We start from the raw sequence: 16,595 nt of genomic DNA on the forward strand, positions 1-16,595 counted from the left end.
CTATATAACCTCTGCTTGGTCTGTGTCATTGTTTTCTAACTGTTGTAGTATGTTGGCAGGTAAAGTTTTGGCTAAGAGTGAGTTATGACTGTGCCACAGTTTGCAGGATAATTCTTTGTAAGGAAACTTATAGTCTGGAATTAATTAACCTTCAGTAAGATGATTTTGGATGGGCAACTTACCGTGAGTCTTGGTGATGAAATTAGCTAATGTACAACTTTGTGCCATTGAGGAGAAATTGCTTTCAGACCTGAAACTAATCAATATGTCTACAATTTCTAATTTAGAAATACTTCCTTTTTGTTTGTAATGAAACAGAAAAAATGATTGGCTGTTCTATAAATGTATGATTTGTTGCAACTTCAGAGTAATTACCCATAATGACTGATTTTAGTTTAGGTCTGCTTTTGAGGTGTGATGGTTTTTGAGGTGTGGTTGTTCAAAGCCAGGCTGAATGGGGCTTTGAGCAACCTGCTCTAGAGGGAGGTGTCCCTGCCTACAGCTCGGGGCTGGGACTAGATGATCTTAAAGGTCCTTACCAACTCAAACCATTCTACGGTTCTAAGAATTTAGAGATGAAAAAATTGTATGAGGTTGGAAATTCTGCCCAGAAATAAGACTCTCCCTGTTCTTTATTTTGAAAAACTCCTTCTTGTTTAGTTCTATAAAACTTGTGGATGTAAGTTGACTATTCAGTCAACATTTGCTAATGTTACTAGACAAAATTTTTATTTAAAAATATAAGTCAAAGTCTTCTGTTTTCTGCTTGTTGATGAGTTTCAATGGGAGTAGACTCCCTTGAAAAACACTTAGAAAGATGGACTGTCAGACAATAGGGCCACTCTATCTATTGCTTTTGTGTCTAAACATTCCATTATATCACAGTAGATGTACTTTCTAGAAATGTGCTGAATCTGATTTGTATGAATGAGGATGCAAAAAACACTTTTAATACAAGTTCTAATTCAGGATTCATTTCATTCACAAAGTCTTTATTATCATAGTAAGGCTTTCATAATAATCATGTAGCCATTGTATCTGAGGTTAATAATTGTGGCTTAAAATATGTAAGCTTTTAGCTGGACTCTGCATTTGTATATTTTCAGTTCAGTACTTGATCAAAGTTAGATTTCTTCTGGAATCTTGGGATTGCACGTCCTTCTCTAAAATTGCCAACATAAATATTCTTGCAAACACTTGTCTCTATTTTTACTTAGTTGAATAAATAAGCTATGAGCATGTGTATTTAAAGTTAGTGCTTTATAGAGCTTGAATGGAAAGACAGCGCTGTTACAGAGTTTGTACTAAGTGGTATTGGTAAGAAATCAAGAAAACCTTGATTGCATTTCATGCATTCCTCCCCATATTTCTTTCCCAAAAGAAAGGAGACATACATCATTCCAAAATGGTTCAGATCTTTGGATGTTTGCTGAGATTTGTGACATTTAGGCTTCTGATGTGCCCAAACGTCCTGCTTTGGCAGGTGATTGCAAATAGAGGCTTACCTCACATTAGGAGTGTGGCATAGTGGAAATAAGGAATGAGTTTTTATGAGGATCTGTGCTGGTATACAGCTGAAATTAGTCAGATGTGGACAACTGCAACAAGTGGGAATTGGTTTCAGGACAGCCCTATAGTGCAGTAGTGGAACAAGTTCTCTGTGTGTGAGCATGTAAGTTGCCTGGTGGAGGTGGAAAATTATAACTACATCAAAGATGCAGACAGATAAGATAAATGTTGGATTAGCAGCAGCATGCTCATGACATTTATTTGAAAGGAATCAGTGTTGTGTTTATGTGATGCCCTCTACTGTTAGGGGCTTTGTGAATTTTTCGTAGGACTCTAAACCAGTACAGCTGCTTAATTTGTTCTGACTACCTCTGCTTTAAACTGCATTTACTACGTCAGCACTTTCTGCGTTTCAGACATGTTAATGTCAGCATGTAAAGCAATTACATTTTTGTACACTGGGAGGGTTTTGTGCTGTACCTAGTTCTAAAGCAGGAGTGTTTCTGTGCAAAAAGCAGGATTCTTACGCTTGTTCTAATTTCTTTTTGCTAGGTAAAAGAACTAGAGTGTAGTAAGCATTCCTGAACTCCAGCAGAATATGATGTGAAATTGTTGTGAAGGCTTTTCTGTTTGGAAACTTGTTGCTTAAGGATAAACAACAAAGAATGATTGGCTGCTTGATTTTTAGTGTTTAATGCTGACCTTTTCTCACATTTTATTTATTTATTTATTCTTATTTAGACCTTTCTTTGGAAGGTATTCTTTCCAGGTTAGTTAACAACTAAAAATGGAGGGATGATGGGCATATCATGTAAGGGGAGAGAACTAGGGAAGGAAGCTAGAATCTTTTGATAGTTAATGTAGGCCTTTAGGAAAAGATACAGAACATAGAAGTAAGTTGCCTTAAGTTAGGTAAGGTGATTATCCCATCAAAGCTCTGTGCTTTCTGTGCTGGAGAGGATATCCTGCCTATTTCTTCTTGAAGCTCCCAAACAAAAACATGTTCACTACTTTTTGTGTCTTATTTTTTTCAGCTGGTGTTCCAAAATTTTAAAAGTGAATTTTTGGAAGGGAACAGTTTTGCCTTCCTTGTCCAAAATGGATTAACTTATGGTAGCTGTTTTTGTTAATCTTTCTATACCACATTCAGCTCAGACAGGTGAACTGATGGTCTTAAAAAGATTTTCTGACAGTTACGTAAGCTTAGGTTCTGACTTTTTCTTTAAATTTAAATAAACATTTTTGCTTTAATGCCTCTATAAAGGATTCCTGACAGTGAGAGAAATTTATTATACCACAGATTGCAAAGACTTGACAGCCTCGATCTTTTTGCTTATCTTCTGTTAGATACCTGAGTGCTGAATTGAAACGTATAGAGCACAAGTTTCTGTGGGTTTGGAAATATCTTTGAATACTTGGATAAATCCAAGCAGACGATCTTTTAACACTGTTGTGTTATAAACCAAGGAAAATGTGCTTCTATAACAGATAATTTTGTTTGAAGTATTAAGAGTACTGCAGTGTTGGTATGATCAGTAGTTTGATTTCAAACATTATTTTTTCTTTCATTAATAGTGAGCTGAATTCAAAACTGCAAGATACTTTGGAACAAATAGAGGTAAGAATGAATGTGTTGGTTTAGTACGTATTAGTAGTTAACCTCCAAATATTAACTTATTTAGCATTAGATATTTCTAATGCACTGCCTTTAGCAATTACTGAATGTGCATATTTTTTCAAGTGTGGTGATTGGAATGCTATAGTCATTGCTATTCCCATAGCCTTTTCTGCTGAAATATACATAAATGCTTTATAATATGGTATCAAATTTATGAGCCCAGCTTGCTAATTGTGCCAACATTAAGTGGTAAAGCAATCCAATAAAATAGACATGTATATTTGAAGTACTAGAGCAAAGATATGCTCCACGTGTGATAAAGATGCACGGTGGTTTACTGCTGTGAATTTAGTCTTACAAAGTAGTGAAAAGTAACCATGAGCAGCATACCAATAATAGGTTTGGATAAGCTACATGAGAAATGAATTCCACTAGAAACTGCAGAGGTCAGTGAACGGGAAGCTGATGTGTAGGGCTGGTATTAAGCCATAGCAAATATGATTTGAATAGCTGGGAGAGATATGACTAAGATCAGTTGAATGAATAAAAGTATATAGGAAGTAAAGAATCCTGTGGTTTCTCTTTGCAAGAACAAACTACGATGTAATATCCTTAATTGATAAGAACTTTGAAGTCAGAAAATATTAAATCTGTGTAATAGGTTGCAATTTGAGAATAAGAAGTCTATAGTTGTATTGTTTGAGCTGAAATGCTTATAAAATACTTTCTTTTTATATTTTCAGTACTAGGTGTTTCTTAGAAGTGGTAGCTGACCAATTTAAAATCTCAGCTCCCCCATATTGGGTTGCTAAACCTTACAAAGTAATGTACTTCTTGCTGTACTTGTTTTTGGAAATGGTGGAGCCATTTGCCTGGCAGAAATTTCAGACTGAAGTGGTGTGTTTGGCAATAGATAACATTTTAGCACCTGAAAATAGTCCAGTCTTGTCTGTTTTACATAGTTATCAGTAGTTAAATACACTTATTTTCCTCATTTGTTGTTTGATATACTCAGCTTGATGTTTAATACATTGTTTTGCCTTCCTTTACATAGGAACAATTGGACGTAGCACTCTCCAAGATATGTAAGAACTTTGATATCAATCATTATACAAAGGTTCAACAGGCTTACAGGCTGCTTGGGAAAACACAGGTTAGTGTTTGTGTTGTGAGTAAGCTGTAAAAACTGGTGGTGGAAGAGTGTGAAGATTTGAGTACTGTGATGGAAATTTCTTCTAATGTTGATCAGTCTTGCTGTATATATTTACAAAGGCTCAGATATATTAATGGAATTGCTAAAGGTACACCAAGCAACACTGTAACACGTAAGATTTGGGACATGGTATAACTCTAATAAATCAATATTTCACCTCCTTATGTGATGCTTTATGCATTATTAATTATACCTGGACATGTGAGTGCTATTTTCTTTTAATATACTGAGCTTTGTACAGCCTGCACCTTGTTATGTATGCATTCCTGCTTTATATTGTACTTGAATGTGATGGAAATAAAAATGTGAGATTTTTTTTTTTTTTTTTTTGGCAACAAGAAATGAAATAAGGTATGAAAGGAGGAAGCCCTGCAGGCAGTTCTCATCAGTGATCAGTTTTCATAACACAGTGACGTTAAACATGGTGGTGCCAGTGTAGTTTAGAGATTCCCTCAGGAAGCATTAGCTGCTGACAGTCACATCAGAGTGTCTGTCTCCTGCTAAAGTCAGAACAAGAACGCCATTCTGTTATGAGTTGTTGTTTTTTTTTTTTTTTTCCCTTTTTTCCTTTTTTAAAGCTTATTCCCAATATTCAGGACAAGGGCTGGCATTAGGATGCCTTTTTTGGTTTTGTCTTCAAATTTTTTATTCATTTATTTTCCTTTCTAATTAGAAACCTTATAGCAAAGTTGGGTTCCTACTGTGATAAACTACTGTGATAAAGTATAAGATATAAACTATCACTAACTGTGATAACAGTATAGTTTTGCAATAGAATAGAAATAAATTTATTTTCCCCTTCTTTAACAATGTGCAGAATTTTTGGAATGGCTAAAGACTGTAACTTGAAGTCAAGGAGAGAAGATTAATTAGACTTTTCCTTTTTAGTGCTTTGTATTCAATTTCTTTCTTTACACAATGAGAAACATTAAAAGCAGACATTCACTGCTTCAGTCTAGTGCATGGTATGGTGAGAAAGGCAGATTTCTTTTGGAGAGGAATGAAGTTTCTGAGCAAGACGTAGGAGCAAAAGAGTGATTGTTTGTGATCAGATAGAAGCAGAATTGCTTATTAATTTCCTGCGTCACTACAGAACTTCTTGATTCTGGTCAATAGCTAACAATGTCAGATGGCAAGTACCAAAACTGAACATTCTCAGATCCACAGGATCTGATAACTTCCATTCTGGCATGTAAAATAGTTTTTTCCATCAGTTCTCTCATATCATATGTAATTATTATTAGAGTATCTTGAAACAGGAAGAAAATAAATTGTCTGAAATGGACTAATATTGTGTACAGCTTCTTAACATAGGGCAAGTGGGATAATTATGAAACAGCTTGACCTAAAACCCAAGCATGGTTATGGAAAAACATGTTGTACATGTTTTAGTACATGGGCTGATACTTTTTGTTTTCTGGAAAAAGTAAGTTCTTTAAGAGCAAATTTTATTCTTTGCTTATATTACAAGGAAGGATTTGGTAAGGAGAAATGTTTTGATATGACTTACAGGCTTTCTGCCTGTTGCTGTTCTCTACATTGTATTCTAAAAGGAAGAACTCAGTGTACCAAGCAGATAAACGCAGCACTTTGGTTGTGATTTTAGTTTTATTAATTGCAAAGGCATTATTATTCTTGTAGCTGGAAGTGTTTCCAGTGGGGAAAAAAAAACAATCTCAGCCCATTGTTTTTAAACAAATTGGTCAATGATTATTTGATTTTTTTTTTTTTGCTTTTCCTTTTCTTTCAGACAGCAATGGACCAATTGCACATGCACTTCACTCAAGCTATTCACAACACTGTGTTTCAAGTAGTGCTTGGATATGTGGAGCTTTGTGCAGGAAACACAGACACCAAGTTTCAGAAGTTACAATACAAAGACCTCTGTACAGTATGTAGTTCTTGCATAAATATGTACTTTTTAATCTAAAATTTTCCTCTGCTGTAAGTTTCCCATATCTAAGTGAGTACTCAGTTATAATAGCTGTGGGGTTGTTTTAATAATTTCTTTATACGAATCGTAGCCTAACTGAGAGATTGTTTGTTTTGAACTTAATGTTGATTTTGATGGAATTGAATCTTAGTACTTTGGTATTAATGTACACATCACCTGAATAAATGCAAAAAAAGTAAACAACAGGATACAAACAGGAGGCTAACACTTCAAAACTCCTATGTTTTCTTCACAGCAAGCGAGACGATTGTGATTTTTGCATTTCCCACTCAGATGAGCAATTTTACTCTTTTCTTTACGTAGAGCCATTCTTAAATAAATTCCTTTACCTGAAAATCTGATCTTAGAAATTTCTACTACATACTTAACAGTTTCACGGATTTGATGCTCTTCACCTAATGAATATCTTAAATCACAATTGGCTCTTTGGAGCAGAGTGGCTCAGTGATGTAGGTCAGCTGTCACCTGTGTTATCTGTTTTTACCTGCTTGAGTTATACAGTACTGGATCCAATGGACCATCAGCCAGAATGGCTACTGCGTAATGCTGAAGTCTGAATACATTGTTGAACTGAAGCAGTGCCCCTATATTGCAGGGATGGCTGCAGCTATTTTTCATAATGAGACATCCTCATCATTAGATTGTACAGCTTCACTTCTGTATTTACTTTGCTGTTCTATGAATGTGAGAAGGATGATTATCTCAGTCAGTTAAAAAAAAAAAAGGCAGTAAGAAATAAACTTTGCACTTCTAGTCAATGTTTAATCCACTGACTAACGTCAGGCATTTGTCACTCTCCAATACTTTGATATACATCAAGGACTGTATCTGCTTGAATATAGAGGTGTCAGCATGGTTTATTTTGCCTCTGCAAATGATGAATGTGACTGGTAACAGTTTCACAATATTATTTTTTATAGCATATTACATCAGACAGCTACATTCCATGCCTTGCTGATCTCTGCAAAGCCCTTTGGGAAGTCATGCTCAGCTATTACCGAACAATGCAGTGGCATGAGAATCATGATCAAGATGAGGCAGCAACTGCATCTTCTGGTAAGAAATAATTCTGGAAACAACTTCTGATACTTGGAAATAACTTTTCTTGTGCTCAAGTAATTAATTGTTATTCAGGTACCTTTGTAATCTTGGCTTACTGTCCCTCAATGTTATAATTCATAGTGAGCAGAAAGGACTTAAATATTCACTGAATTTTTGTAGTCTTCAGCATAACCTCTTTTAAAATAAATATGTGTATGTTCCATTATGCAGTTATAACAGTTTTATTTTAAGTAGTATTTGTTGTTTGCTCAGAAATCAGCTATGGTAGATGAATATAAAATCTGAGCAGTTTTTCCTTTAATATGAGATGGGCATGTAATTTTAGATTTTTTTTTATCAGTGTTAAAATGTTCTCTGCATATTAAACTTAGTAGACTGGGATATTGCATTAAGTACTAGGAAAGGGGTCTGAATGAATCTATTGAAAGCAGCCGTTGTAATTTTCAGGAAAAATAATTTTTTAAATGTTGCTTGTCATCTCTATTATTGAAACTTATTATAAGGTATAGGCACAGCTGACACTCTTGATACCCTCACAGGAAAAGGCCATAATTTTATCATACAGTATTATTTTGTTTTTGTTTTATTGTTGTTCCAGTTTGTGTTTTTAGGACAGAAACACAAAACCTTAATCTGTCTTTTCAGTCTTTCTGGGTACATTTTGCTGGACATATATTAATATAAAATATCTAAGAACAGACTTTTTCTATTTCTCTACTTGAGTTCAACACACTGCTTTTTTTTGGCAGTGTGACATTTACAGTATTGAGATTTATGCAAAACTGTTATTTATCTGAATGAGGTGTCTTTCTGGTCTGCACATAGAAGAAAACACTTCTGTCAAAGGGCAAGGAGTGTAGATTGCTTCTGCAATTACTCTGCCTTGCCTGATTTACATAAAACTTGTATTGTTTACGTTGGACTGAGTGAAAAGAAAAAAATAAATTAGAACTGGATGTGAAGAATAAGTGTTGGAAGACTGTGCTTCCTAGAGTACGTTTGTAATTCAGTATTTCTTTCAAAAATTGGATTTATTACAGATTTTAAGCCTTAAAAAGAATGAAATTTAACTAATATTGTCTTCTTATTTTAAATGTAGAAAAAGCATAATCTAAATATTTGTAATGTAAATTGCAAGGAGTGTGATATAATGTAAATACAAGACAGTATCGTTCTTGTATGGAATCTGATGTGTATTTTTAAAAACTTTTTTCAAATGAAACTTTTCTATGTATTTCAGAATTAAATTTCAGAATTGAAATGTTTCATTTTGAGATGCACCTTGTGAGGGAAGATTCTGAACTTTTGAATGCATTGCACCTTCTCAATAATCTTTACTTTAAAATAAGTTTTGAAAGACTCATCTCCTTTTGTTTTGATTTTGTCACCTTTGAAGTGCTAAATAAAGCAGATGTTATGAAGAGCTTACTACAAAGAAATGTTCTTGTAGTAGACTACTTTCTCAGCTCCATGTGTAACTTTAAAAATAGTTCCTCTTAGTGTGTTTGCTTTTGGTACTCCAAAAGAAAGAAAATTATTTGTACTACAAAATGTTTTGAAAGCACCGCTAAGCATAATAAAGTTCTGTATTCAATTAGGACTCATTCTAAACACATTGCTTTAAAAAGACACTGTGGTGGATTCTGGTATGTTTACTACTAATTCACTAAATCTTCTGTCACTCAATTTTTGAGTTGCTGGAGACTCTGTGGCTTAGCTGTAACGTACTGTACAGGTGGAATATATTTGAACTACTGAATCACTTTTTCAAGAACCTCAGCAATGAGAAAGCATACAAAAGGAAATTTGATAAGTATCATTTAATTTGAGAGGGATTATAAATATCTACCAAATGTATGCTTTTCTCCCCCCCCCCCCCCTAAAGCTTTTGCTCATGGTGAAGTGATTATTTATTGATTTATTAACTGTAATATGTGCTCAAGCCAGAGAGTTAAATTTCTTTAGGATGTGATGGTGTGTCAGAAGGAACCAAGGAGGCAGTTCACTAAAATTTTGCTGAATATTTTTCCTCAACTAAACCATATAGATTGGAACAGTAGAAGAAGCAGTCTAACTGATGCATATGTATTTGGCATTTTATCATTTTTTTAAATCAACTTTTAACTCAAAACTGTCCCAGTGTATTTCTTGTGTTGTGCTAATGTCAGCAGTCTTCCATAATATTTTAAATGGATCAAGGTGCTGTTGATAGACTTGAGGCACAAACCGAGCTGTAGAACTTAGAAGCTGGACTTAAAGGTATTAATTTCAGAGGTCTTTCTACTTTAATCTTGGAGCTCATTCAAAAGAAGTCCCTCATGGATTAGGGAAATGAGGCTGCACTTCATATAGATAACATGTCACTTATTTGTGATAAGAAATGCCTATTATAGATGCTAAAATGTGCTTTGTTTTCTTAACTTGTAAATGTTTGCCTTCCTGCGTTCCTGAGGAAAGAAGTGCATCTGCTTTGTATTAGTAAATGTTCTGCTTATTTCTGTTATGAAGACTGATGTGAGACTGAAGAGCAAAGTAGAATAGAAAATACTTTCACCATGTCTTTTTTCTATTTGCTTTTTTGGGGCACTTATAAAAGGTTCTTGGAAACTGAGGATTTTGGTTTTTATGGAGTCATATAGAATGGTTTGGATTGGAATGGACCTTAAAGATCACCTACTTCAAATCCCCCTGATGTGGGCCGAATTGTCATCCACTAGATTCGTTGCACCAAGCCCCATCCCAGCCTGGCTTTGAATGCTTCCTGGGATGGAGCACCCACAACTCTGGGCAACATGTTCCAGTTCCTTACCACCCTTGTAGTAACAAGGTACTAGAGACCAGATCAGTTGAGCCAGAAACAAGGGAGTGAATAGTTTTCCCAGGTACTGAAAACTAGCTGGAGGTTGTAGGAGAGATGGAAAGACAGGTCTGATCTGCTTGACAATGCTGAAATATTGCAGGTAGTCTTAATTCTTCTGTTTTCAACCTCCTGAATGATGGAGAGGAAGGAACACTGTATGCTTAGTAATATTCCAGTGAAGTATTTTACATGGATTACATTTTATTTTTCATATCAAATCACTGAATGGTTTGCATCATTTTTCCACTTGTCGGGAACAGCACATGAGGTTTTCTTTGTTTCTTGGTTCTATCATAGAAAAAAGTTGTGTAGTCTCACAAAGTATGAAACAGGCCGTGACACTGTACCATCACAGGCTGCAAGCATAACCACAACTGTATGAAGAAATTACAATTACTTAAATTTAAAAAAGGAGAGGGTATAAATATATCTTTTCTATTGGAGCAAAGAGGATCACACAGGCGGTCTAGAACTATAGAAATGAACGTTTCAGAATTAAATACAATAATTTTAAAGAATGAAAGACATCTAATGAGATGTTTATGAAATTATTTCATGCGTAAGCATGGATTAGCGTGAGAGTGGGGAAAAAAAAAGAGCGTGCTATCTTGTTTACGTAGTTCATGGAAAAAGTTTCGGGATTTCCCCCAGAATTACAGCCAGAATTTACTGAGATAGAAACTTAGAGATCATGTTCATGATATGTTTAATTTTATGGTTCTCATCTGCAAGGCTAGAATAGCTTAGAGAATCTAGAGGATAAGCAGCTGTTAATTTGTCCACTTTGTATTTGAAAGATCAGTTACTCTCTTATTTTGATTTTATTGAATGGGTATCTTGCTTGCATGAAAGTAATCAGAAGCTCTTCTTGTCTGTATTAACATACAGTATTTTTATGTGCTCTATTTCTTTTCAGCAGTGGAGCTCTTCTGGAGTTTGCATACTTGGGGTGATATAATAATGGCTAAGGCAGAAGTTTTGTTATGGCTGGGTACGTTTCAAGGCTTTTGAAAATGTCTTTAATACCTTCTATCTTCAGTTTCAGATGGCAGCAGTGTGGTTGGAACTGAGGAGAACAGTTTTGACCGCAGCTATGTAAAAAAGAAATTGGAACATGGGCTTTCACGAATATGGCAGGTATGTTTTTAATTGTCTTAATGTTTATTGGCCCCAGTAAAAATTAGTTATATTTATACTGATCTTTTTTAAAGAGATTTTTTAAAATAATTTGCTTTGAGCTAAATATTATAAAAAACATGGAAATAAAATTTCCATGATTCTGTTACTACTTGGTCACACTACTTACAAACTCAGTAAAGCTACAAAGCACAGTAACGTGACTATCAGCCAGTACCACCTGCTTGCTGCTTCATAGCACAATCTGTTTTGTTCTCATTTCCTTTTTTTGTTCTGTTAAAGCAGTCATACTACTGTACATTTCCCTGCTTAGATAATCTTGAAATTAGTTTGTGACTCTTCACAAACTAAGTTTTGCACTGGACATAGCTGATGGTGATGGGAGTGCTGCAAGCCATTTAATAAATAGGAGCAGTGGGGAACTACAGTTTCCAAGATGTACAAGGAGCCTTATTGGTCTCTTTTCCAATGCATACTATGGCATTTCTGAACTAATGGTTTGGGATATGTTGTGAGAGATACGGAAATGGAAGAATTGAAAAAAAAACAACCAAACAAAAAGGGATAAACGTGAAATTGAACATGGAAAAACTGAAACTCAGAACTGAAGAATGGTTTTTGATGTCCTTTCTGGTGCAAGCAGAACCGTGGAGAACATGAAATCTTGTAAACCTGCCTGGTTTCATAATATTGTTAGCTGGATCATTTTAATACATCACAAGACCCTGAACATGTGGTTAAAAAGAAATAATCCTTTTATGTTGCAGAACAGCAATAGAAAGCTTGGCTTTCTCAAGTGCTATAAAGTGTACAGCATTATTATTGTATTGTTGAACTGATTATATTATTATTTAAGAAAGTCAACAGGAAGTAATTAGTGTTACAGAAAATGGAGTTGTACACTATTCCTCAAAAAGAAGCTATCAGTGGAAACAAACCAAGAAGTGTGCATTAACATGGCATCCAAGCATTTGTCTTATTGTCTTTAGTGTATTTAGTAAATAGAACCTCATTTTGCTTATAAATTTACTGAGGATTCATTAAATGGTTCTGAAATATTTGTGTTTTTGTAGGATGTTCAACTGAAAGTGAAAACGTACCTTTTGGGAACAGATCTGTCTAACTTCAAATATGATGACTTCATATTTGTACTTGATGTTATCAGCAGGTATACTGACGTGGTCATAAGGCCACTTATTACATGCAGACAAACTTCAACTCTGATACAAAGACAGCACATGGTTAACTAAGGCTGATATTTACATTCTGATGCTAACTTTGATCCTATCTACTAAAGCAGAGTTTAAAGTTAAAATTCTTTATGTAAGAATTTGAGTGCCAGTTTTGCTGCCTGCACCAAGGTTGTATTTGGGAGAGGTAGCATGAATTGCTTTGCTGCTCAAGTAGCCTCTAAGTGTGATAATACTTGACTATTGGCCAGTTTTAAAATTTCAGGAACGTAGACCTGACAGTTCCTATTTTTCTAAAACCTTTTAAAGGGCTTCTTGATCAAGAGCAGCAAAATATTGCAGTACCCTTACTTAGTCTGTACGTTACTGTATCTTTCTGTTTTGGTAATAAAACGATGGATTCGATTCGGTTGTGAGCTGTATAGTGGACATTTTATTTTGATAGTGGCTTGTTGTCAGTGAGTATGGGATATAAAGGTAGGATTTGGAGGGAAATGAGACACGGAGTTTTGTGAAATGAGTGAAGGGTTTACGGTGTAACTTCTCTTGAGATAATGAGTGAAGCTAGAAATTCGGATAGGAACACCAGTACTAATAAATCAATAAATATTTCTAAACTTTGCTTTATAATTACAGGCTGATGCAAGTTGGAGAAGAATTTTGTGGCAGTAAATCTGAAGTTTTGCAAGAATCCATCAGAAAACAAAGCGTTAACTATTTCAAAACATACCACAGGTGAGACTACTCTATGCACAGTGAATGAATGTAATGATATTTATTATCATTGGTTTTAGTTTTAAATGAATTCCAGAGGAATTCCACTGAATAATGTTCCTGCATTGAGATTGATAGGTTTCATTGATAGTGGAATATGTTTTGTGATGAGAATAGGGCTCTGAACCCTGGAGAAGGGAAAAAGGTGGAAAAGCCAGACTGGTTTATATAAAAGCTTTAAATGTCTCAGCTTTTCAGATCAAGCTGATGTGGCTTGCAGTCCCTTTATATACTTTATTGAGGAGAAAAAAAGATAGTGCTTTTAAGAATTCATTAATGCATAAAAGCTACATAGAACTGAAATGCTCTGAGTCCTGGTGTAATCAGTTCTTTGATTTTGTGTTATGGTGTTTTAGAGAACTGGCAATATAAAGTGCTCAAAGGAACTGGTCATGTAAATCATCAAGAGCAGAAAAACAGTATAATTCTAGAGTGCATGAAGCCTTTTATTGAGTAAAAGTTGATTATTTGGAAAAAACTAGAATGGGCTTTCGGCAATGAATATCAGAAAGGGGATTTTAGAATGCAATTGACTTTTCTTTCTGATGCATTTGTTAAAAGGTCCACCAAAGATTTTCAGAGAAAGAATGCATTATGCCTTCTACTTGTACCACTTTCTGGGCTTATTTGCTGGTGAAAAAGCATCTGTTGAAATGCTTTGCCAGTGGCTCTATTCTGTCTCTGAAATGATATGGAATATCTTGCCATGTAGCTTTTAAATGTTTGCTTTTCTATGAATCTTTCTCCTTAGTCTTCCTCTCAAAGAATTTTAGTCTGAAACTAATTCTGAGAATATCCATCTGTTGCTTCTGTTGGCTGTGGGAAGGTCTGCAAGCTATGAGCATTCAGTGCCTCTAAAATCAGAGTTGAAGTCTGTTTGCATTTAACTGATAAATTTAAATAGACACGGGAAAATGCAATCATAATTCAACTGATTTCTCATCTTGTCAAGCAAGAAAATTTTAATTGTAGCAGTGATTACAGTTTGTTATTCAAACAATTATATTCCTAGAATATTTTGCTGCCTAATTAGAAACCTAGTGTATAATTTACCAACTGCTGTTCATTAAGCAAAACACTATTCTTTATATTAGGAAGAGGAAAGATAGCAGTATGAGCTCGATAAACACTCGCTGGTATCTTCCTGCTTATATGGCAGAAAGGTTTTCTTTGTTAAAAGAATTTCTGCTCATTGTTGAATGGAGGCTCTTCAAATGTTCAGAAGTGTAATAGAAACAATGCAGAGACATAATGGCCTGATTGTATTTTCTTAATACTTTTTCTGTGTTAGTACTGAGATTAAGATGTGAAGCAAACTATAGTTTAAATAGTTAATAGCCATTTAATTTTTTCTTTGATGTCTGTAGATCGTCTAGCTCTTTCCACTTCCATTTGTTACATGTTGGCTTCTGTTTGCTCATTGAAAGAAATTACCTGTTTTATGATGGCTCACAAGCTGTTGTACTGGTGGAGTGTTAGTATGCATAGTGCTGCTTTCTATACTCTACATAGAGAAGAAAGGTACTAAGTGACTGGACAGTCAGTTCCTCTATGTTTTATAATGGTCATACTGAGTAATGACAATGAAAAATTGCTTCCGAACTTTGGAGTTTGGCATTCTTTGATTATCTCTTTAGAGGTGCCATAAGGCAAACATTGTGTTAGCAGTAACAGTTTTTATGTGATTTGTCACTTGAACGAATGAGTAAGTACTGTCAAGTATGTGTTTTCAAGTGTGACTTCTTATATAGTTTTTGAAGGCATCTTTTACTGCATAAATTGTCTGTTTTCTGATTTGCTCCTACTGCCAATTAAAAATACTCATCTGTTATATTTCAGAACCCGTCTTGAAGAATTAAGAATGTTTTTGGAGAATGAGACCTGGGAACTTTGCCCCGTTAAATCAAACTTCAGCATTTTACAGCTTCACGTACGTTCTTTGAGTAACACATACAAAAGTGTTGATACTGCAATATCTAAGAGTGAACTGCCATGAAAATGCTAAGTGACTTTTTTAAAAAACATAAATTGCATTTCAGGATTTTGGAAATTATAGAATCCACGGCTATTAAGACAGTGACATTTCTGTTTTAGGCAGGTAGAGCATTACATAACATGCTGGAATTGTAAGCACAATATTAGTCCTTGTTATTTCTTGTGTTTTAATGTGTCATTTATTTGTCAATTTTCCATTTCAAAATCATTATTCTGAGAAGATGACGCTTGCCTAAAAATAGTTATCCTCCTTAGTGCTCACTAGTTTGGACCTGTTTTGGGAAAAGTAGGTCATACTGCCTGATTTGAAGAAAAACAATTTTTCTATGGGGAAGTACCAGCAAAAACATGTAATGGGTGTCCTCACCTGCTGTACTAAAGGGGTTTTGTGTAGTTTAGCATATGTTGGATGAATCTCGCCTGTTTTGCCAAACAAATGTGGATGTCTATGATTGAAACTATTACTAAAGTGCAAAAGGGATATAGCTGAGTGATGCAAAGGAAAAGGTAATCATTAGAAATTTTATATAAAAAATTTGAAAATAACTTATTTTTAAAGATAAAATATTAAAAAAAAAAATCTGCAATAATAAATTGCTAGGTAATGTGTGTGAAACAAAACAAACAAAACCAAAACTTTTTTTTTTTTTTTAAATCAGGTGATTTTTCCCAAAATCAGGTGAAAACTACTTTCAGAACGCAGGAGATGTATCACGTATCATAACCAGCAACTGTTAAAATTAGAAATATGAGCACTGTAAGATTGCCAGTATCAAAGTTAACTTGAGCCAGTATAAAAAGTATGTTATTATGCTCTCTATTTTCATTAATCTGCAGACACTATAATAATATTGAAACTGTCCTGTTGCAAATTAAAACTGTACTTTCTTTCTATTAATAGGAATTTAAATTCATGGTTCAGTCACGTTCCCCATCTGTGTCACCTAGTAAGCAGCCTGCTTCAGCAATTTCAGCGACGGTAACTTTATTTGAGCAGTACTGTAATGGAGGAAACCCATTTGAAATTCAGGCTGACAGCAAAGATGATGAGACAGAGGATGTGTTAGCTTCCAATGGGGTATGGAGCATTTCACAAAAAAGATCAAATCTAGATCTTATTAAATGCTGTTGTTTTCATGTCAGTGATGGCAAAATATCTTAGTGCATGAATTAGTAAACTACAGAACTATTTAAGTTCTCAAGGCGCTTTACTCCTATTAGATGAGTTACTTAGTTTTTTAACAGTGCCAGAAAGCTGGGCAATCCTTTTTTAAAGTTTGGGT

The 16,595-nt window shown here is 34.7% G+C and overlaps 1 protein-coding gene across 1 annotated transcript in view; it reads left to right on the forward strand.

Moving 5' to 3' along the window:
- The window catches only part of VPS50 (VPS50 subunit of EARP/GARPII complex), a 66,072-nt gene that overhangs the window by 15,957 nt on the left and 33,520 nt on the right, over window positions 1–16,595 (forward strand). The window contains exons 10-18 of the mRNA XM_085227445.1: window positions 3,085–3,127; window positions 4,182–4,280; window positions 6,091–6,231; window positions 7,215–7,350; window positions 11,256–11,353; window positions 12,427–12,521; window positions 13,180–13,278; window positions 15,157–15,247; window positions 16,214–16,390. Of these exons, the coding sequence (XP_085083571.1) occupies window positions 3,085–3,127; window positions 4,182–4,280; window positions 6,091–6,231; window positions 7,215–7,350; window positions 11,256–11,353; window positions 12,427–12,521; window positions 13,180–13,278; window positions 15,157–15,247; window positions 16,214–16,390 (979 nt within the window). The remainder of the gene's footprint in view (window positions 1–3,084; window positions 3,128–4,181; window positions 4,281–6,090; window positions 6,232–7,214; window positions 7,351–11,255; window positions 11,354–12,426; window positions 12,522–13,179; window positions 13,279–15,156; window positions 15,248–16,213; window positions 16,391–16,595) is intronic.

This window comes from Meleagris gallopavo, chromosome 6 (genome assembly GCF_905368555.1).
Source record: "Meleagris gallopavo chromosome 6, MGAL_WU_HG_1.1, whole genome shotgun sequence".
NCBI classification, from domain to species: Eukaryota; Metazoa; Chordata; class Aves; order Galliformes; family Phasianidae; genus Meleagris; species Meleagris gallopavo.